Below are 22,639 nucleotides of genomic sequence, written 5' to 3' on the forward strand. Positions count from 1 at the left end.
CTCCCTTCTGAGAGAGGAGCACCCCGGACCCTCCTGGTCCACTCAAGACGCCACTTTAGGCCCACCACGTGGCCCTGAAATTTGCCAAGGCTTGTTGCCCCAATCCTGGGCCCAGCGACGCCGACAGCATCAACCTTCGTGGGACAGCTCACACCTCCATCCTGGTCGCCGACAACGCCTCCTGGTCCGTGAGACTGCAGAGCCTAGCGTCGCCCACTCACCTAGTTGAGGTGACGATCATCCGGTGCCTCCTGGTACCCTCTGACTACTGGCTAGTAGTACGAACTTGGTCCCCTCTGCTTTCAGGTGTCATCCATCTCTGATCCAGGCTTGGATCTCTACAAACTATCTTCAACTGGTCGCCGGCCAGCAACTCCTTCCTTCCGGCTCCTGGCTCGTCAGCGAGGACTCCCGACGTCTGTTAAGACTTGTGCAGCCGCAGCCCTTGGGCTAGGTAACTTCGGTATTTTGGTGCCCCCATAGCCTCCTTATTTAAGGGTCCCGAGTCCCTACCGCTTCCGACTTGCCTTATCGGGTCCGCCCGAGACCACTAAACTTTCCGTGCCCTCGGGCACTTGTATTGATTGTGCACTTGAAGTATTTTCTTAAGAGTTTCGTTGTGTGCTTAGTACCCTGTCCTCATAAAGAGTACAGGGCTGTTGTGATTCTAATAAATACACTGTTTATTTTCATAACTCTTGTGTGGTGTCCTTTCACTTGGTGTTCAAGGGGTATGTGATGGTATAACAGCTGGCTTAACACGCCCTCTAGAGTTTAGCCCGAAGACTGCTCGTATCCACGCTACTAGGATATCTGGTCTAAGGTTGACTTACAACCAATCACCATAAGGGTCGTTTGGACTGATGCATAGTGATCACTAGAATAGTGAGCACTGCATATCAGGCCAACTTCTCACAACTGTCACCTATGAGGCGTAATGAGAAGCTAGGGGTCATGACTGCCTTAAAGACACAGTGCCAGTTTTTTGATGCTCTGCATTTTCTTTCATTTTCTATGTTATCCCTGTTACACTGCAGCCTATGGGCTAACAATACCTGTTTTTTCTTCTTACAGGAATACTTTTCTGCTGTTTCATTAAAAGCAGTTTAAGTGACTTTTGGTCATCCTGGTTTGTTTATATATGTGCAAAGTCTACATTTCACAGCATTGTTTAGCCTTAAAGTTGGTGTATTTAAGACTGCATTGTTTGTGTTTTCTACAAAATGTTACACTAGTTGCTCGAAACGCGTAACCAGAGAGGTTTTCATTAAAGATCTCCTTTACTGCAACCATTGGATCCGTGTCTTCGTTTCCACAGCAGAAGTGTGGTTTTCTTGAAGATTGTTCTGTTCATATATATATATATATATATATATATATATATATATATATATATATATATATATATATATATATATATATATATATATTATCCAGTCTGGCTCCAAGTTTAGCAAGACCCCTGGCGCTTCTTTCTCCGGTGCGATATTCCTCGGCCGAGCCCATCCTTAATTTATTGCACACATCTCTTCCAGCTAGAAGAATTAAATACGCACTCACAAAGTTCCTTGCGTATTCCCTCTGTTTATTTTATTTTAGCATCCAGTATTTCAGCACAAAAAGCCGACGCGTTTCACTGTGCACCCACAGCTTGCTCACGGTCAATACGCGGATATTTCTGAGCCCCTCCTATTTCTATAGGGGAACCGCCAAAAATTGTTTACTTTTTACTATGTCACTTCCTGTTTACTCTATTCACAAGGTGAGGAATCCACACGGCAGATGTATCTATCAGAAACTACTGTTTTGCGTCAGATCGATACACATACATTTTACATGGATTTAAACTTTCAGGTTGAGGTCATTCAAATGATTATTTATAAACAGTTTGTTGTCATATGTCTCAGTTATTGTTTCATTGTACATCGTTTCGATATTGCTAGACCCATATTATATCACGGATACAATTTGTGCCCTCCAGTGGGCTGATATTCTCTTATATTATCCATTATTGGCCCTCCAGTGGGCTAAATGATAGTAAGCTTTTCTTAGGCTTAAACATACTGTATAATTGTACCCTTTTGGTTTTAGACATTAATGACCCCAAACATGCTTGATTATTATGTATACATGATCCCAATTTTGTCTTTTCCATTATAGCATTTCCCATAATATTGCATTATACTACTGGTTCTTATTGTAAACTCTGTCTAATCTGAAAAAACAAAAAAAAACAATTCATAACAGAAGTCACATCAAAGATGTACATAAAGTTCTTCACTTTGATTGAGCCCCATCGGGGTCATCGTCCTGAAATTTAATATTTGACGTGATTTTCGACATCGCGTCGGCTTTTTGTGCTGAAATACTGGATGCTATGATAAAATAAATAATAAATAATTCTTCTAGCTGGAAGAGATGTGTGCAATATATATATATATATATATATATATATATATATATATATATATATATATATATATATATATATATATATATATATATCTCCACCACAAGGCTCAATTTGATGGACCCCTGGCGATTCTGTGCCTTGGTGCGAAACTCCAGCTGAGCCACGCCGTGAATTAATTCGCCAAAAGATTCCTTCACAAAGGAAATATTAGTTCGCACTCACAGGATTCAGTGTTGCCCCAAAGTTCCTTTAATTATCCAGCAGCATCCAGTCTTCAAAGGAAATAATATATATATATATATATATATATATATATATATATATATATATATATATATATATATATATATATATATATATATATATATATATATGTGTTTTCACATCTCATTTTATATATTTTCCGGGGTCCCCGTGAATGTGCAGGAATATTAAGTGCTTATGACGATCCTCTAGAAAGAACCTGTAGTTACAGGGTGGTACCCCAAGGGAGCACCCCAGTACATCATGGGTGAATACTTCCAACACTGGAATCAGTGTTGGGGTATGATTCCAACATGTTTGATAACAAACATGAGCGGGTTTGGTGCAGCCACTATATAGTAAGACGTCTTGTAATGACTAATGTTCACTGTATGCAATAAAATGGCTGACCGCATTTACAAAGCCTGGAGAATCGACTTCGCGGTCTGTAGGTGTGTCTTGCTCATGCAGGTGCACCCTCACATTTATAACCAAGCCTTCAGGACTTGAAGGCCTGCCAGATCGGTGACTAAAAGTTTTGAAGGTGACCTCAGATATAAGGAAACTGGTATCTGTTGTGAGAGGTGCTAGCATCAACTCACACAGGCGGCAATGGCAGTCCTGTAGTCACGGTTTGAGTGGTCTCTCATTGGTGGCACAATACATGCTGCAACCTATGGGAGATGCCTGGAGTACCTATACCCTCGGTACCTTAGTACCATATACTCGGGACTTACAAGGGTACAACAGTAGCTAATTGTTGAAGTACAACAGTACTTCCTAAGGTCAATTTAGGGAGGAAGCACAGTGACTGGGGTCTTGATTAGCAGGATGCCAGTCAAATTAGTTAAAAAACATACTGACACCAGCAAAAAGTGGGGTTAACCATGAAAGCAGATCCAACTTTCCTACAAGTACCCACTAAACTTCCCATAGTAATAATCAGGACAGAGTATCCCCATCTTCAAAGACTATAGACTTTTCCTCCATGTCCTTTCTGTGATTTACTCCAGCGCTTCTTGTGCGTTTATACTCCTGACCCTTTCTGCAACCTTGCCATTAGATCTGTATCATAAAAGGATTAAAGGCCTTGAGATCAGTGTTTTGCTTATTAACAGTAGTTGCCTAGAGAAAGCACCTCAGAGTCTGATATATGTATGAACCTTGTACCGAAAACTGTGCTCAGAGATAAATCCTCTGTGATTTTAGTTATTCTGCTCTCATGTCAAGCTGCTGATTAAATCTGTATGTGCATGTCACTGAAGTCAATGTATTGTCCTTAAATGTAGTGACCTGTTAGTATACAGATGGTAACTGCCTCCTCTGGTTATTTCCAGTGCAGTGCATCATTGCAAAACCAGATGTTCAGGATCAGTGCACATTTATCTTGCAACAGTAGAAGGTCTAAGAGGAAAAAGATCTTGTTACGCAGTGTCGGACAGCCACAGTGCAGATCAAACAGTGCACTTCTCTCTTTTTACATTTTTTCCCAACTCCCCATTCTCCAGGGGTCATGCTTTGTTTACGGAGATTCCATTCCGGGAACAGGCTAGACCCTGAGAGGGATAGGAGGTCCAGCATCGGCTCCAGTGTCATCTCCGCAGTTGGGACCAAGTGAGCGCATGACAATAGGCCCTTGAATGGCGCTGTTTGTGAAGTAAGTGTTGTACTGTGTGGGGACTGCAGCTGGCAGTGTGAATGGTTTTCGGTGTGTAACGCATGAAAGGCACGTGAATGGACTTTAAAGTGGTTGGTGCCTTGCCATGGCTTTACAGCTCACGAGTTTTGAGTTCGTGGTTCTCGGATATGATTTTGAAATTATTACCAAGGACTTTTGCAGATTTTATTTAGTAAAATCAATGGTGAATCATTTAATTACCCTCATGCCATATCCAACCAATATGGTTGTGATTGACTAGTCGATGGGTGTGCAATAATGTTTTGGTGTTTTTTTTCTTTTTACTGTCTGTGCATACTCTCTCTGTAGTGAGCACTTTTTGCGCACACATCCTTTTAAAAATGGGTCACTAGGCATACAATATGTGGTATGTTTTGTGTACATCCCACAAGTTTTACACACCCAGAAGCCCTTGTAAATCTGATTAACTAGCAGCCCGCCTCGACCTTGTCCAGGGATGAAATATAATGTCTGCAATGGTTGTAATAGGCAAGGCAAATTCATTTTAAAACTTGCCTGTGCGTCCGCTCAGAAGCCCTCGTTCGGACCGCTGAAGGTGAGCGTGTGCTCTTCTGTTTGCTGTTTGTTAGTAGAGTGGTGTGGCTCACTGGTTAGAGGCGGCAGACCCGGAAGCAGAGAACGGCCCGGGACCAGGGTTCAATTCCCGACGCGGCAGGGTCGTGGACCAGGGTCAACAAACTCGATAATTCTCGCCTCGGTGCCTACTCTAACCAGGGACCACACTCGGCAACTCTGGGCATTAAGCTTGCCTCATCTCTACAACGCCCCCACAGACGCCGGGGATGCCTGGCTCCACCTTGGAGATAACCAGAAGGGACCATCTCACAGGGAAAGCCAGGAAGGGTTCCCCAGCGGTCTTCAGCGCCAGGACGCTTACGGGCAGCAATGCGCTTTACAAATCCAGCACATTTACATTTACATTTGTTCTTGCCGCAATATGCGAACGTGTGTCCCCACTCCAGCCGACGCCCCGATCACCGCAAAATGCACGCACTCCCCAAGCACGGCGCGGTGCACTTACACGCCCCACATCGCGTCAACAGCAAATGTTACAACTACTGCTTCTGAATGCTTCTGGCGTCTCCGACGGCACACGCCCACAACAATGCCGAAGGGCACGCCCACTTGTGTTACAACGCTAGTCCCACACAGAATGCTTATCGTAAGCTGTAGAATACCGCATGCTTTTGCCGAATGCACACTCCCATCGCTGTATGCACACGCCCATCGCAGAACGCACATGCCCACAACGGACTACTTTTTCCCAAACGTTCTTTTTCCCTTTTAATGTAGATGTTGGGCTGGTGTATAGCCTATGTCCATCTGCTGATACTTTCCTTTCCAACGCTGTATTTGGTGTTCCGGTTGGCGCTGTGGTTCCAGAGCTTACCCGCCTCAAAGGTTTGGGCTCTATCTTTATAATATTAGTATGGATGGATGGATTGACAAAAAAAATTCTCACATTTCTGAGTGGCACAGTTGTGGGATCACCAGGCCGGCACCAATTAACTACTACCCAGGGTTCCCCCAGGTGTCCCGATACAAATTCTATCTAACTTGTGTGGGTGGGCCAAGTGTCAGCAACAGGGAAGGGCCCAAAACGTATTGTAGAGACATCAAAATGATCGATCACAAAACAACCTGGTTTTGCAAGGGGAGAACCTGCGTTTTTGGTCTGGGGCTCGGCGGTCATGTAGGGAAACCTACAAAACTCAGACATTCCTGAAAACTAGACACCCCAGGGAGGGGTGACTTGCATGGATCCTCCAACGTTTCCTTACCCAGAATCCCCTGTAAACCTCAAATTCAGCTCAAAAGTCACATTTCGCTCCCATTTCTATGTGAGAATGTTGTGGGCTCACCGGGCCGGCACAAATTTCCTGCCACTGTGTATTTCCCAGGTGTCCCAATTAAAATGCTACATCACTTGAGTGGGTGTGTCAAGTGCCTGCAACAGAGAAAGGTCAAAAACGTAATGTAGTGATAATAACTACTGTAGGTGTACTAATTAGTTCTGGGGTTGACAAACATGTAGGAAAACCCCAGACATTTATGAAAAATAGATATCAAGCGGAGTCCAGGGAGATGTCACTTGTGTGGATCCTGTAATGTTTTATTACCCAGAATACCCTGTGAAGGTGTAACATTGAATAAAAGTCCTCATTTTCCTTGCAGTTATGTGACATAAACTACAGGAATGTGCAGGGATCCACAAACCTCCTACCACCCATCGTACCCCACTTGCTTTGATAAAAAAATTATCCCACCTGTGTGACAGGACCTAGTGCCTGTTACAGGAATGGATAAACCGAGGGTCAACAGTAGTCCTTCATGAGGACTACTGGTGACCCTGGTGAGATCTATTCCTAACGCGGACAACTAGGCCCAGACACACAAGAGGGGTAGCATTTTTATTGGGATAGGTGGGGAAACACTGGGAGGTCAGTATTTTGTGGACCCCTGCATATTCCTGTAGTTTACATCACAGAAATGAAAGGAAAATTTGCATTTCTATTTATGTTACATCTTTGTAGGGTATTCTGTGTAAGAAAACATTAGGGGATCTACGCAAGCCATACCTCCCTGGCTCCCTCGGTTGTCTAGTTTTCAGAAATGTCTAGATTGAGCTAGGTTGGGTTTCCTTAGATGGCCTCCGAGCCTGGGACCAAAAATGCAGATGCCCGCTTGCAAAACTAGGTCGTTTTGTGGCAGATCATTTTGTTCTCTCCACAACACATTTTGGGCCCTCCCTGTCAATGGCACTTGGCCCACCCACACAAGTGAGGTAGCATTTTTATCCTGACACTTGGGGGAACGCTGAATGGTAGGAAATTTGTGCCGGCCTGGTGATCCCATAACTTTCCCACATGGAAATGTGAGGTAATTGTGACTTTTTAGCTAAATTTGAGGTTTGCAGGGGATTCTGGGAAGGAAAATGTTGGGGATCCATGCAAGCCACAACTCCCTGGACTCCCCCGGGTGTCTATTTTTTAAAACGTTGCCTGTTTGGTACGTTTCCCTAGCTGCCGGTTAAGCTGAGGCCCAAAATCCACAGCTACCTACATTGCAAAAAACATGTTTTTCATTGGAAAAATTTGATATATCTATGTTGTGTGTGGCGTCCTTTCATGTTGTGCCACTTGGTCTACCCACACAAGTGAGGTACAGGTTTTCTAGGGAGACTTGAGGGAACTCTAAGTGGTATGACAATTGTGGCTGTATGCAGATTCCAGGACTTTTCCTCACAGAAATTCAGAGAAAATTTACTTTTTAGGCAATGTTTGAGCTTTGCACAGCATTCTGGGTAAAATAAATCCTGGTGAAAGCCACGCAAGTCATCCCACCCTGGACTCCCCCAGGTGTACAGCTTTCAAAAGATGTGCTGGTTTGGTAGGTTCCCTAGGTGCTGGGCGAGCTGCAGTCCAAAATCTATAGCTAGAAACATTGTGAAAAAACATGCATTTTGCTGTGTGAAATATCTCATAGGTCATGTTTTGTGTCGCAGGCGGATGGCCCAGCCACACAAGTAGGAACCCATTTGTATTGGGAGATATATGGTAATACAAAATAGTAAAACATTTGTTATTACTAAATGCATATCTCTACGTTTGTGCCTGTCAAATGTAAGCATGTGTGTAACACAGAAGACGTTTTACAAAAATGCCCTCCGAAACACCTGCCAGTATGTGTACCCATAAATTCAGAGAAGTACAAACAACCATTGTTCCTAACCTCAGTAGCTGGTGTACATTTCAGAAATACAGACTTTTCCTTAATACCCTTTTTACATTCTTTATATTTTACCATCTGAAGGATATGAACAATTGTTACTTACCTGTAAACAGGTGGTTCTCCAGTATTGGTGTCTTTCATAGATTCACATGCTTGAATATTCCCCGTCGTCGAAGTGGGAGTCCCACGGTAAATAAAATAGCAATAATGCTAAATATAAATATAGAAATATGTATATACATAATACCAAAAAAGAAGGAAATACATAGAAAACCTCTAAAAACAAATCCTACATAGGAATGCATGGTAGAGAGAAAAACCATTTGTAACACCTTAGTGTCATTATGTTAGTCCAAACTGCGGCCAATCAGGCGCCAGCACCCTCTAGAACATTCTCCTCAGAAGCTCAAGCCCTCAGATTTTCGTAGCACAAGTAATAAAGAGCGCATGAGGAGAAAAGAGCCTCAGAGGGGAGGAGGGTGGGTCGCATGTGAATCTATGAAAGACACCAATACTGGAGAACCACCTGTTTACGGGTAAGTAACAATTGTTCTTCTCCAGTATTAGAGGTGTCTTTCATAGATTCACATGCTTGAATAGAATAGTAAGCAGTAACCTCCTAGAAAACTGAGATTGCTAGGCATAGAAGAAAAAATCAAGACAGTACTAGAATAATAATACAGTCATATAAGGCATCATAGCAATCACAGGAAAATAATGAGGAGGAGGGAACAGAGGCTCACCTTACTGAAAAAGATGGCGAAGCACTGCCTGTCCTACTGCGGTATCCGCTTCATTGATGGCATCCAAACAGTAATGTTTGGTGAAGGTGTGCCTGCTGGACCATGTCGCTGCACGGCAGATCTGATGAAGTAGCACACCAGCAAACAAGGCGGTGGATGAAGACATCGCCCTCGTAGAATGAGCCCTCACTGAGGATTGCAATGGTTTGCCCGCTTGTTGGTGGCAGAAAGCAATGGCTGAGGAAAGCCACCGGGCAATAGTCGGTTTAGAAATTGGATGTCCCTTGCGCAGTCGTCCGTAGGCAATGAAAAGTTGGTCGGACTTGCGGAAAGGGGCAGTTCTGGCAATGTAAAATTTAAGACATCGTTTGATGTCCAGAGAATGTAAGCGCTGTTCCGCCAGAGATTTCGGATCCGGAAAGAAAGTCTTGAGGAATACAGGCTCATTCAAATGAAAATCCGTAGGTACTTTAGGCATGAAAGAGGGGTTGGTCCGAAGTGCCACCCCGTCAGGTTTGAACTGTAGATAAGGCGGCTTGACAGTAAAAGCATGAAGGTCGTTCACGCGACGAGAGGAGGTCAAAGCCAGCAGAAGTGCAACCTTCCAAGTGATGAACTTGATATCCGCCCTGTGGATAGACTCAAAAGGTGATTTCATAAGTTGAGATAGTACAACATTGAGGTGCCAAGCTGGAGGAGGGCGACGCACAGGTGGAAACTAGCGGAAAAGCCCTTTGAAGAATTGACGTATAATTCGTGATGAACAGAGGGATGAAGAGCCATCATGTCGGAAACGAGATATAGCAGCTAAGAAAACTCTCAGTGTAGCATGAGAGAGACCTGACTGAGCGAGGCTCAAAAAGAATGGAAGGAGCTGCTCAGGAGTGGAATGGATGGGATGGATATTGGCCGTAGCGCACCAATGACAGAATCGCTTCCATTTAAGTTTGTAAGTCTTGATGGTAGACGGAGCTCTGGCATGAGCTAGGATGTCTCTGCACTCCTGGGATATGTTTAAACCAGCGAACTCAAGGTGCTCAGGTTCCAAGCCCATAATTGTAGCGTTGAGGGATCTGGATGACACACTAAGCCCTTGTCCATGGTTAGAAGGTCCGGACGAGGACGTAGAGGAATGGGCTCGCACAGGGACATTAGGATTAGTTCCGAAAACCATGCCTGTCTGGGCCAACGAGGAGCAATCAGCAGGATGTAGCAGGGCTGCCTCCGCATCTTCCACAGTACCCGCGGTATCAATGGGAGCGGCGGAAAAGCGTACGCGAATAGACCGCTCCAGTTGATCAAAAGGGCATTCTCGCGGGACTTTGGGTGGGGATGCCAACTTGCATAAGATGGGCATTTCCGGTTCTCCGGTGTCGCAAAGAGATCCAGATCCGGGTGACCCCATTTGCGGAACACACGATCCAGAGTCGGTTGGTGCAGCTCCCATTCGTGTGTCGAGGAAGTGGACCTGCTTAGAGAGTCGGCCAGGAAGTTGGACACGCCCGGAAGGTGGACAGCTGTCAAGGTGATGTGATGGCGAAGAGCCCAGTCCCAGATTGACTGGGCCAAGCGGGACAGAAGCGGAGACCTGGTCCCCCCTGCTTGTTCACGTAGTGCATACTGGTGGTATTGTCCGTTTGGATTAGCACTGATTCCCCGTGAACAACTGGGAGGAAGGACTTGAGCGCCAGAAAAATCGCCATCAATTCTAGCCTGTTGACATGCCACGTGCGCTGCGTCGGCCACCACTTGCCCTTGATGGATAGGCCCTGAAGATGAGCGCCCCACCCCTCTAAGAAGGCGTCCGTTGTCAACGTAAGGTCTGGAGCATGATCGAGGAAGGACACATCCATTCCCAGATTTGTGGGCTGCGTCCACCAAAGCAGGCTCTGTTTCATGCGAGCTGTGACTGCAACAAGGTCGTTGAAGGATCCGGAGACCTGACGTCACTGTAAGTCCAGTTCTTCCTGAATGGGACGGGCGCGCAACCTGCAATTTGGGATCAGTGCGATACAAGATGAAGCCATTCCCAAGAATGATATTAACGTCCGAACAGAAACGGACTGTTTTCTTCGAATAAGGGAGACCAGATGAAGAATCTTTAGACGTTGTTCGTCCGAGACGAACGCTTTTGAGATCTGCGTGTCTAGGATTGCTACCAGGAAAGATCTGATCCGCAGAGGTGCAAACTGTGACTTTTCTTTGTTGATGGTCAACCCTAGAGACCGAAACACTTGCTGGCAAAGGTGCGTGTCCCGATCCAGCTGTTGGTGGCATTGAGACTTGAGAAGGCAATCGTCTAAATAGGGAAAGATCTGAACTCCTTGTCGACGCAAGTGAGCTACCACCAGGGCCAGTACCTTCGTGAACACACGAGGAGCTGAACGCAGTCCGAAGGGTAGTACCTTGAACTGAAAATGTATTGGCCCCACTTTGAAATGCAGGTACTGGCGATGTCGTTTGATTATTGGAACATGAAAGTATGCGTCTTGAAGATCTATGGTGGTCATAAAATCCTCGCTGGATAGAAGACGCAAGACTTCCAGTAGTGTCAGCATACAAAATGATTGAGACTTCAGGAACTGGTTGAGAGCCCTAAAATCCAGAATGGGTCGCCAATCTCCGTTCTTCTTGAGTATGAGGAAGAATCAAGAGTAAAAACTTCTCCCTCTTTGATGTATTGGGACCACTTCGACTGCAAACTTTAATACAAGAAGACGGACCTGATGGAAGAGCTCCTCGAGATGTGGAGGAGGTGGGCCACGAGGTGGAGTGCAAGGAGGAATCTCTGTAAACTCCAGGGTGTGACCCCGTTGACAATGTCCAATACCCAGCGGTCCGAGGTGATCGAGGACCACTGGGAATAAAACAGAGAGATTCGCCCTCCAACAGTTAGAGAATGGCAAAAGTAATTGGTGTTTCTGAGTGGTGCCACGATAGGACGAATTTCCTCTGTAAGGTCTTTAGGGTTGCTGACGAGACTGCTGGTTGGACATGTAACGTTGGCCGCTCTGAGTGTAGGAGTGGTATTGTTGCCCTCCTCGAAAGTTGGAAGAAGTGCCACGTCCGCGCGCACCTCGAAAGGACTGTTTCCGAAATTGGAGCGTGCCCAAGGACTTCGCCGTATCGGTGTCCTTCTTGATGGATTCAAGCGCATCATCGATATGGGATCCGAACAGTGATTCCCCATCATAAGGCATATCCAATATTTTGCCTTGCACTTCCTGCCGGAAGGAGGTGGACTTCAGCCAACCCTGTCTTCGGAGTGCAGCCGCACTTGCCAGGAGGCGGAAACCTGTGTTAGCGATATCGACTGCACAGTCGATGATTTCTTCCGCTGCCCTTTGACCATCGCGGAGAATCTGTTGTGCGTCAGTCTTGGATGCATCAGGAATGAGTGCCATGAAATCAGCAATATCTGACCACATCTGCCGGTCACAGCGTCCCAAGATGGCTAAAGCATTGGCTGCTAGGACAGAAGTTGAGACCATCGTTGAGAACTTGCGGCCAATAGCATCTAGGCGTCGACCCTCTCTATCCGGAGGAGCTGTGATTTGGGATGCTGGATTCCGAGCTCTACGCTGTGCGGCCTGAGTCACGACAGAATCCGGTTTGGGATGAGAAGTCAGACAAGCTGGGGAACCAGTGGGGGCCTTGTACTTCTTCTCAAGGCGTGGAATCTGAGCAGGTAAGGAGTTTGGAGCTTTCATTAGTTTAATGCCCTCTTTCCACACGAAATCAATAATAGGAATAGTGTGTACCTGCTTATAAGGTTTATCATTAAAGTCATAAAGAAAGCAATCATCCTCGTGTTGTGACCTTGGAAGTTTGAAACGTTGAGCCGCTTTATACCATTAAAAGATGGAAACTGGCAATATCAACTGGTGGCGAGTCACTTGAAGTACCAGGTTGAGGAGAAGGCGTTTGCGTCCTATAATCATCCCATTCGGCCATATCCTGGTCGCCTGCTTCATCATCTGTCTCGTCAGGAACTTCACCATCCTCCCGTTCTGTGTTTGCTTCATCATCCGCATCCTGCGGATATACAGTGGTATGGATGCTAATAGATCTATGAATCCGAGACGAAGTTGTAGTTGGTACGACAGGCGGCAATGAAGGTGGAGGTAGCACCACAGGAGCGGGAGATTGTGCAGGTGTAGTTTGCGGACTAGCTGGGAAACGGCGGTTGTAATCGTCCAGCATATGTTGGAGATTTGAAATGAAGGTCAAAGGAATGGTGGCCACAGGGGCTTGAATGAACTGTTCCTCCTGTTGAAATTCTGGCTCACCGCCATCATCAGAGTCTGTGTCCTGACATTTAATTATTAAATCAGAGGGACTATGTGCTGCCCCAAACGTGTCCTCTTCATGCTCCGAGTCTGATGTAGTTGCAAACATCGGAGAAGGTGGTTGAAGCTATGGTTCTGAGATCTCTTGGCAGGGTACTGTAGTGCGAGAATGTGAAGATTTAGAGGTCTTCAAGGGCACTAGTGGTACAGATGCAAATTAAATTGGTGCCGTCGTCGACGGAGCCGTCACCGACGACGAGGCTGAGTTAGCTGTTGTGGCCGGTAATTTTGAAGAAACCTGCGTCGACGGAGTGGTCGTCGACGAGCGATCCAATATTGAAGCAGCCGTCAGCGGGTTCGTCGTCGTCGTCGACGCCGCGTGTCGTCGTCGATGGGTTCGCCGTCGATGCTGGTACTGACTCCGTCGACGGAGCCCTCGTCGACGGGCCTGTCTTCGTCGACGAGATCTTCTTTGTCGACGAGATCTTGGTCGACGGTGTCTTCGTTGATGAGGCTTTCGTCGACGGCGTCGTCGTCAACGACGATGTCTTCGGATCTTTCGTCGACGAGGATTCTCTCTTCTTCGTCAGGTTAGGCGGCAACGAACCCCTCGTTGACGCGAAGGCCGTCGACGAAACCATTGTCGACGATGAGAAAGCCGAAGTGGTAGTCAGTGTAGTCGTCGACGATGCGGACAAAGCCGTTTTCGTCGATGGAGCGCTCGTAGACGCTCTCGTCGACGGCGGGACTGTAAGAGGTGTGAAGACACCTCGAGATGTAGCCAAAGACGCCTGAGAGCCAGGTCTCGTGGGCGTAGAGGTGGTAGGAAAGGCAATAGAGACTGCAGGAGCCACAGGCGGGGCTAATTTTGGCTTCTAGAGGAAAGGAGAAGGAACCTCCTGGACACTACCTCTCTTTGAGGCTGCTGAGGAGAAACCAGAATGTAAACTCTCTGCGTCGGACACTAAAGAGTCCTTGTCCTTAAGACGCTGCAGCCAAAGAAGAAGACGGCCTGGAAAACTAGAAGATAGAGTTCTGAAAACTGAGCAGAGCTCAGGGAGACTCCCTTCACACGACGTGCGGTAGAAAATCTGAGGGCTTGAGCTTCTGAGGAGAAGGTTCTAGAGGGTGCTGGCGCCTGATTAGCCGCAGTTTGGACTAACATAATGACACTAAGGTGTTACAAATGGTTTTTCTCTCTACCATGCATTCCTATGTAGGATTTGTTTTTAGAGGTTTTCTATGTATTTCCTTCTTTTCTGGTATTATGTATATATATATTTCTATATTTATATTTAGCATTATTGCTATTTTATTTACCGTGGGACTCCTACTTCGACGACGGGGAATATTCAAGCATGTGAATCTATGAAAGACACCCCTAATACTGGAGAAATAGTAAGTTCACAATGAAAACCATTGTATGGTGCAGCTCGATTGTTTGCTCTGGGTACTTGGGGTTCCTATAGAACCGACAAGCACTATAGATTCCCGCAACCAGAACAGTCCAGTGGATGAAAGAGTATATCGCTTTAAAAAATTTGTCATAGTTAGAAGAAGTTACAGATATAAACAGACACAAATGGCTGCTTTTTTCAACTCAATTTTAATATTTCTTTTTAATTTCAACTGTTACTTATTATAGGACAACCTTGAAGGAGCTACAAAAATGACCACTTGCTGAATTCACTATTTTGTCTAGGTTTCAGAAATGCATAACTTTCCAGGATCCCCCATGGGTTCCATACCAGTTTCTCCACAACCTGGAAGGAGATTGCAAGCACAAAAAATAGGAAACATGGGTTATCTCAGAGTAAAATGCTAAAACTGTGTAAAAAATGTGGTTTTCCGATTCAAGCCTGCCTGTTTATTAAAGCTGGGAAGATGGTGATTTTAGCACCACAAACCTTTTGTTGATGCCATTTGCAGGAACAAAAACAGATGCTTTCTTCTGCAGCACTTTTTCCAATTCCCCCCCCAAAAAAACAATGTAGCCATATTTTGTCTAATTTCTCAGTCCCACCTAGGGGAATTCACAAAACCTTGGTACCATTAGAATCCCCAGAATGTTGGAAAAAATTGTGCAAAATTGGCATGGATTCCGAATGTGAAAAAAATGATGGAGCCCAAACTACCCCAAATAGCCAAAAAAAGGGTTCAGAACTGGGGACGAAAAGGCCCAACAGCTAAGGGGTTGATAAACCTGTTTTAAAATATATCTGTTGGATCACATATATGTAGGAAAGTAGGATCTGCTTTCATGGTTACCCCCACTTTTTGATGGTGTCATTCTGTTTCCTGACTAGTCTGACTCGGATCCTGCTAATCAGGACCCCAGTCACTGCGCTCTCTGCCTAAATTGGACTATGGTAAGTACTTTGGTACCTTCCTAATTGGCTACTGGTGTACCCTTCTAAGTCCCTAGTATATGGCACTAAGGTACCCAGGGCATAGGTACACCAGGGGTCTCCCATAGGCTGCAGCATGCATTATGTCACCCATGAGAGCCCACTTAAACTGTGGTACAGGCCTGCCATTGCAGCCTCTGTTAGCTGATGCAAGCTCCACTCACCACAGATATAAGTTTCCTTATATTTAAGGTCACTGTGCTTAAAACCTATAAGTCACCCGTAAAGTAAGACTTTCATTCCTGAATGCAGGAGGATGGGTTATAAGTGTGAGGGTGCCCTGCAAGAGCAGGACACCCCATGCAAACCCAGGAGTCGATTCTCCAGGCTTTGTAAGTGTGGTCAGACATTTTATACATATAGTGGACATTAAGTCAATTACGAGATGTCTAACTATATATTGGCTGCACCAAAACCGGTCACGTTTGGTATCAAACATGTTGGAATCCTACCCAAAAATGGATTCAAGTGTTGGATGTAGGCTCCCATGTACTAGGGGGCTCCTGTAAGGAGCCATCCTGTTTTCCCACTACCAGCCTTTCAGGGTTTAACAGCAAGCTAGTGCTACTGCCGACCACAGACACGATGTTGTCCTCCTGCTGCAGCGCTGAGCTCAAGCAGGGGAAGGTAGAACCATAGGTTTCCTGTCACATGGAGGTGTGACCACCTCCCATACCGGACTTAGAGTATTGGGCTGGGGTGGGGGTGCTTGCCAGCACAACCAGACTGCTTTGAAGGGCATATTCTGTGCCATCCATGCATACTCCAGTTGGAACCAGTTCAGGGATCTGTTGGCTCCCGCTCTGGAGCAAAAGTGGACAAAGGACATGGGAGTATCGTCCCCTCTGTCCAGCCCCTCCTCTGGGAGGGATCCCTGTATCGTCCTAACCCTCTTCTTTGGGCTCTTAAGGGCTTACCTGTGGTTTGTTCTACAGATTCATTGTGGGACAAGATTTAGATTGGAAACCACCTCTACTTTTACCGTCTGCGCACTCTGGACTGCGTTGGACTTCGCTTTGGGAACCGAGACTGTCTGGGAAGTCTCCTGCTTTTGTCATCCTGACAGTCTTCTGCGTCGTCTGACCCCATGCTTCAGCCATGTTTTTCCTCAAGCCTGTGGGCATCAAAAACACCCAAAGCAATCTCCCTTGGAGTGAAGGAGTCACTCCCCTACCTCTGCAGGCACCGTAACTAAGCTGACTGGTCTGCTGCTACAGAAGTCCTCTGACTTCGAAATGCCCAGCAACACAGGTGGAGGTTCTGCATCTCCCTCGAGGCCTACAGTGTCTTCTAACCCAGTTTGAGGTCCGTATCCCTCGACTGAAGTGCTGGAACAGCACCCCTTTGCACCACGTAGACTGGCCGTTGCTAAGGCTTGTTAACTCTCTTCTCCAGAGTTATTGGGGCTCCAAGAAGCTCCAGCCTAAAGCATCTCTTCCTCCCAATCTCTTCATCCTCACTGAATCCTCTGCACTGTGGGCCTGCATCTTTGGTGAGCTGCTTGAGGCCCTCTGGCGACTACCGTGCCTTCGGCCTGTGTGTTCTCTTGTGGGTCTTCTTTGGCTCCGGTGGGCTCTCCTGTTTGCTCGGCGCCTCCTCTGACTCTCCTGCCTTTGGTGGGTCCCTTATATCTAGCTGGTCCTGACACTGCCCCTTCTTTGTTTTCCACGTCTGTTGCTGCTGCCAAGGACTGTTGGTGCTCCCGCCAGACACCGATGCCCTGTTTCTCGACTTCTGATATGGGACAGCTCGTGAACGGCTCCTGGTCTTCCACAGCATGGCCTGGTCCTCACAGCTGGACCAACAAGGTCACAGTCAACTCTTCTGCATCTTCCATTATTGTTGATCATTGTTCTTCCTTGCCTCCTGGTGACTCCTGAGTGGCCAGGACTCTGTCCCCTCTCCTTGCAGGTACTTCTGATGTCACTTTGCACCTACGTACCCGGCTTCCCTGTTGTAGGTATCCTGGCTCCTTGGATATACACGGGTGGGGTGACGCTCCAACCTTCCATCTTCCACGGGCTTTCTTCAGGGTCCACTGGAAAGGGGCCATCTTCAAAACTGCAACTGGGACTTCCACATTGACTTGCACTGAGTATGCTGCTGTGTTTCCACTCTGCACTTAGCCTCTCTGGGGTTACAGGGTACTTATCTCGGGTGGTTCCTTCGGTCCCCAGCTCTTTTAAGTATTCTCGATCAAGTCTCGACTTCAGTCGCAGTTCACAATAAACTTTGTTAGTTTACGGTTTGATATTCCCCTGGGGACCACTGTGCATTTGTAGTACTTACCTGTTCTCCTTTTGAAATATTGTGTTGACTTCTCCAGGTCGGAGATATACCAATGTGATAGTGAGTATGTATAATAAATAAAACTATTTTTATAATTACACTGTGTGGTTCTTTTTCGTTTAACCTACACTACATGATTAGTACTGGTGAAACAAGCTGCTTAATACTCCTTCTGGACTAAGCCTAAAGCTACTCTCCGTCAAAGAGCTTTCTATGGTTGTCTAAGACCAATGAAATCACAATAAGGGTTGTCTGGATTAGTGCAGGGTTCTTCACTTAAATAATCCAATCCAATCCAATCAGAGATTTGTATAGCGCACTACTCACCCAGAGGGTCTCAAGGTGCTTAGGGGAGAGGAGTTTGCTACTGATCGAACAACCAGGTCTTGAGTTGCTTCCTGGTTCTGGTGGTTCTGGGTACGACGGAGGGAATTCCAGGTCTTGGCCGCCAGGTAGGAGAAGGATCTACCTCCCATGGTGGTTCTTCGAATGCGTTGAATCGCGGCGAGGGCTTGGTTGGACGAACGCAGTTGGCGGGTGGGGGTGTAGAAGGTCAGGCGGTTGTTAAGGTATCTGGGTCCTAGGTCGTAGAGGGCCTTGTGTGCATGAGTGAGGAGACGGAACGGGATTCTTTTGCTGACGGGGAGCCAGTGCAGGTCTCTCAGGTGTCCGGATATGTGGTTGTGTCGAGGTATGTCCAGGATGAGTCGTGCGGAGGCGTTCTGAATGCGTTGAAGTCTTTCCTGCAGTTTGGCTGTGGTTCCGGTGTAGAGGGTGTTTCCGTAGTCCAGGCGGCTGGTGACAAGTGCTTGGGTGACCGTCTTCCTTGTTTTGATGGGGATCCATTGGAAGATCTTTCGGAGCATGCGTAGGATGTTAAAACATGATGATGAGACGGCGTTGACTTGTCTGGTCATCGAGAGGGAGGAGTCTAGGATGAAGCCCAGGTTTAGTGCTTGGTCCGTTGGTTTGGGTGCGCTGCCTAGGGCCGGGGGCCACCAGGAGTCGTCCGTGGCAGAGGGGGATGATCCCAGGATGAGGACTTCCGTCTTGTCTGAGTTCAGTTTTAGGCGGCTGTTCTTCATCCACTCGGCTACTTCTTTCATCCCTTCGTGTAGGTTGGTTCTGGCGGTGGTTGGGTCTTTGGTGAGGGAGAGGATCAGCTGGGTGTCGTCGGCGTAGGAGATGATGTTGAGGTTGTGTTGGCGTGCGATGGATGCGAGGGGGCTCATGTAGACGTTGAAGAGGGTGGGGCTGAGCGATGATCCTTGTGGTACGCCGCAGATGACTTTGGTGGCCTCTGATCTGAACGGGGGGAGGCGGACTCTCTGGGTTCTTCCGGCGAGGAACGAGATGATCCAGTCCAGTGCCTTATCTTGTATCCCGATGTTGCTGAGGCGTTGAATTAAGGTTTGGTGACAGACCGTGTCGAACGCTGCGGAGAGGTCCAGGAGGATGAGGGCCACTGTTTCCCCATTGTCGAGTAGGGTTCGGATGTCGTCTGTGGCTGCGATGAGGGCAGTCTCAGTGCTGTGGTTGGCTCGGAAACCAGACTGTGAGGGGTCGAGGGAACCGTTGGACTCGAGGAAGGTGGCGAGCTGACTGTTGACGGTCTTCTCTATGACTTTGGCGGGGAAAGGGAGGAGCGAGATGGGGCGGTAGTTCGTAAGTTCGGTGGGGTCTGCTGAAGGTTTCTTCAGGAGGGCGCTGAGCTCGGCATGCTTCCAGCTTTCCGGGAAGGTGGCGGTGTTGAAGGAGCAGTTGATGATGTCCCGGAGTTTAGGGGCGATGACGGAGTCGGCCTTGTTGAAGATGTGGTGGGGGCATGGGTCGGTTGGCGATCCGGAGTGGATGGTGTTCATTGTGCGGATGGTGTCTTCGGTGCTGATTGGGATCCAGGCGCGGAGGGTGGTGGTGGGGGGGTTCGATTCTGTGGGTGGGGGAGTGGTCTGGTCACCGAAGCTGTTGTGTATGTCTGCGATCTTGCTGTGGAAGAACGAGGCGAGAGAGTCGCAGAGGTCTTGTGAGGGAATGATATCGTTGTTGCCCGCGCTGGGGTTGGTGAGCTCTTTGACGATGCTGAAGAGTTCCTTGCTGTTGTGGGCATTATTGTCTAGATGCTCCCTGAATGCTGACTTCTTGGTGGTGCGGATCAGCTGGTGGTGTTTGCGGGTGGCGTGTTTGAGGGTGGTCATGTTGTCTGTGGTTGGGTTTCTTCGCCAGGCTTTCTCGAGGGCGCGGCAGTTCTTCTTTAAGTTCTTGAGGTTGTCGTTGAACCAGGAGGCTTTTTTGCTTCCTGGTTTGTTGGGACGGTTTTTCAGGGGTGCTAGGTCGTCAGCGCAGTTGGTGATCCACTGTGCAAGGTTGATGGCTGCTTGATTGGGGTCCGTTGATCTGGCAGGAGGGTTCTGGTTTAGTGATGTGGTCAGCTGGGCGGTGGTAATTTTGTTCCAGCTTCTGTGGGGGACCTGTTGTGGGTGGTGGTGGGTCGTGGTCTTTCTGAAGCTGAAGTGGACGCAGCTGTGGTCTGTCCAGTGGAGTCCCATGGTGTGGTTGAAGGAGATGTGCTTGCTGGAGGAGAAGATTGGGTCGAGCGTGTGTCCGGCGTAGTGGGTGGGGGTGTTCACCAGTTGTTGGAGTCCGAGATTGGCGAGGTTGTCCAGCAGGGTGGTGGTGTTCCTGTCGTTGTTATTCTCCAGGTGGAAGTTGAGGTCCCCTAGGAGAATATAGTCATCGGAGGGGAGGGCGTGTGGGCTGACAAAGTCAGCGACGTCTTCGCTGAATTGAGTGCAGGGTCCTGGGGGTCTGTAAATGAGGGTGCCTCTGAGTGTGGCCTTGGGGTCGGTGTGTATCTGGAAGTGTAGGTGTTCGGCGGCTGTGAGGGTGTCGTCGGAGCTGGTCGTGACGCGGATGGTGTTCTTGTGGACGATGGCGATGCCTCCTCCTGTTTGATTGATGCGGTCCCTTCGGATGATCTTGTAACCGTCAGGGATGGCTATGGCGATGTCGGGTGCTGATGAGGAGTTCATCCAGATTTCAGTGAGAAAGGCGACGTACGGAGTTGTGGAGTCGAGTAGGTTCCATAGTTCAATGGCGTGTCTGTGGACTGAGCAGGTGTTGAGCAGGATGCACTTCAGGTGGTTGATGTTGGAGCTCTGCTTGGCGTGAGCGGATGCAGTGTAGGTCTTGATGCAGCAGAACTTGCAGGATTGGCAGGTGAAGGGTCCATGGGTGCGTCCTGGGGTGGCTCGGTAGCAGTCGGGGAGTCGGCCGGTGTTGAGTGCAGTGAGGGTGGCGGCGTCATACGTTTGGCGGGTGGGATGACCTCTGCGGGGTCCAGGGGGTCTGGCGCTGGGCGCGGTCCAGGGCCGGACGGGCGAAGACGGGCTTACCTTTGGCGCGCCTTTGGTGCGTTTAGTGTGCGCCCGATGCGCGTGACCGATGCGCTTATGCAACTCTGCCATAAGTGGAGAGTTGAGGGGGTGGAGCGAGGGAGGAGCAGCTGGGAGGCGGGAGCGGGGTGGCGAGTGGGGAGGGGATTGGTCCGGAGATGCTGGAAGGAGCGGGGGTGGGGCCGCGGGGGAGCAGCGGCAGGGAGCGGGGAGGAGAGACGGGCTAAGGGCACAACAATCCAATAATAATGGCACAGGCGAGATCGGGGGCACAACCAAGGAGGTCGATGGCACAAATACCAAAACAATGCAATAATAATGGCACAGAATGCAGGAGATACAGTGCGAATACGATATCAGGCACACCAAGGCAATATGGATGCGATACCAGGCACAATGGCACAGAATGCAGGAGATACAGTGCGAATACGATATCAGGCACACCAAGGCACACCAAGGAGGGCCGCGCGGTGGGTGGAGCAACCGGTTCTGACCAGGTCAGGACGGTCACAACTCCTCGCCTCGCGGGTATTGCCTTATGTTGTCAGTGGGAGGGAGGAGCAGCTGGGAGGCAGGAGCGGGGTGGCGAGTGGGGAGGCGATCGGTCCGGAGATGCTGGAGGGAGCGAGGGTGGGGCCGCGGGGGAGCAGCGGCAGGGAGCGGGGAGGAGAGACGGGCTAAGGGCACAACAATGCAATAATAATGGCACAGGTGAGATCGGGGGCACAAACAAGGAGGTCGCTGGCACAAATACCAAAACAATGCAATAATAATGGCACAGAATGCAGGAGATACAGTGCAAATACGATATCAGGCACACCAAGGAGGGCCGCGCGGCGGGTGGAGCGACCGGTTCTGTGTGCACCATATACTAAGCCAGCCTCCTACAATATACTTTTTAAAATATTTTACTTTTTTCATTTCATAGTTTTAAACATTTTGACTGCCATGTACTTTCTGTGTTGATGGCTAGCTAAAAATACTTCAGTTTTATAGTAAACCAACACAATAGAATATTCATATAAAAAACAAATGGTGCATCATCTGAATGAAAAGTTGGTGATACCTGATATGTCTCTTGGCAGATCCAGACAGATTCTGGAAAAGATCCCTTCCCCTTTTATGATCATTTCCTCTGGCTCTAAGTGAGCTATTTGCAGCTGGAATTTTCTGTCAAAGACTTCAGGCACACCAGGAAAGTAATAAACTTTCATTAACTGCTCCCCCCCTGAATCAATGTATCCCTGCATGAAAGAGAATTAAAACAAATCAGACAGTTCATAGTAGGACACATTTGTAGAAATACAGTCTGATACTTTTTCAAGTGACTAGAAAGTATATGTGATCTTCAAATACTTAAATTAAAAATCCTTTGCAAGTTTAGAAATAAACTCTTCTGGTTGTTTAATGTAATCAATGTCAAATTAAGTC

General features: G+C 47.8%; 1 protein-coding gene across 1 annotated transcript in view; it reads right to left on the reverse strand.

Moving 5' to 3' along the window:
* The window catches only part of HYDIN (HYDIN axonemal central pair apparatus protein), a 2,950,008-nt gene that overhangs the window by 1,748,858 nt on the left and 1,178,511 nt on the right, over window positions 1-22,639 (reverse strand). The window contains exon 29 of the mRNA XM_086945295.1: window positions 22,275-22,452. Within this exon, the coding sequence (XP_086801421.1) occupies window positions 22,275-22,452 (178 nt within the window). The remainder of the gene's footprint in view (window positions 1-22,274; window positions 22,453-22,639) is intronic.

The sequence above is a fragment of the Lissotriton vulgaris genome, chromosome 12 (genome assembly GCF_964263255.1).
Source record: "Lissotriton vulgaris chromosome 12, aLisVul1.2, whole genome shotgun sequence".
Taxonomy (NCBI): domain Eukaryota; kingdom Metazoa; phylum Chordata; class Amphibia; order Caudata; family Salamandridae; genus Lissotriton; species Lissotriton vulgaris.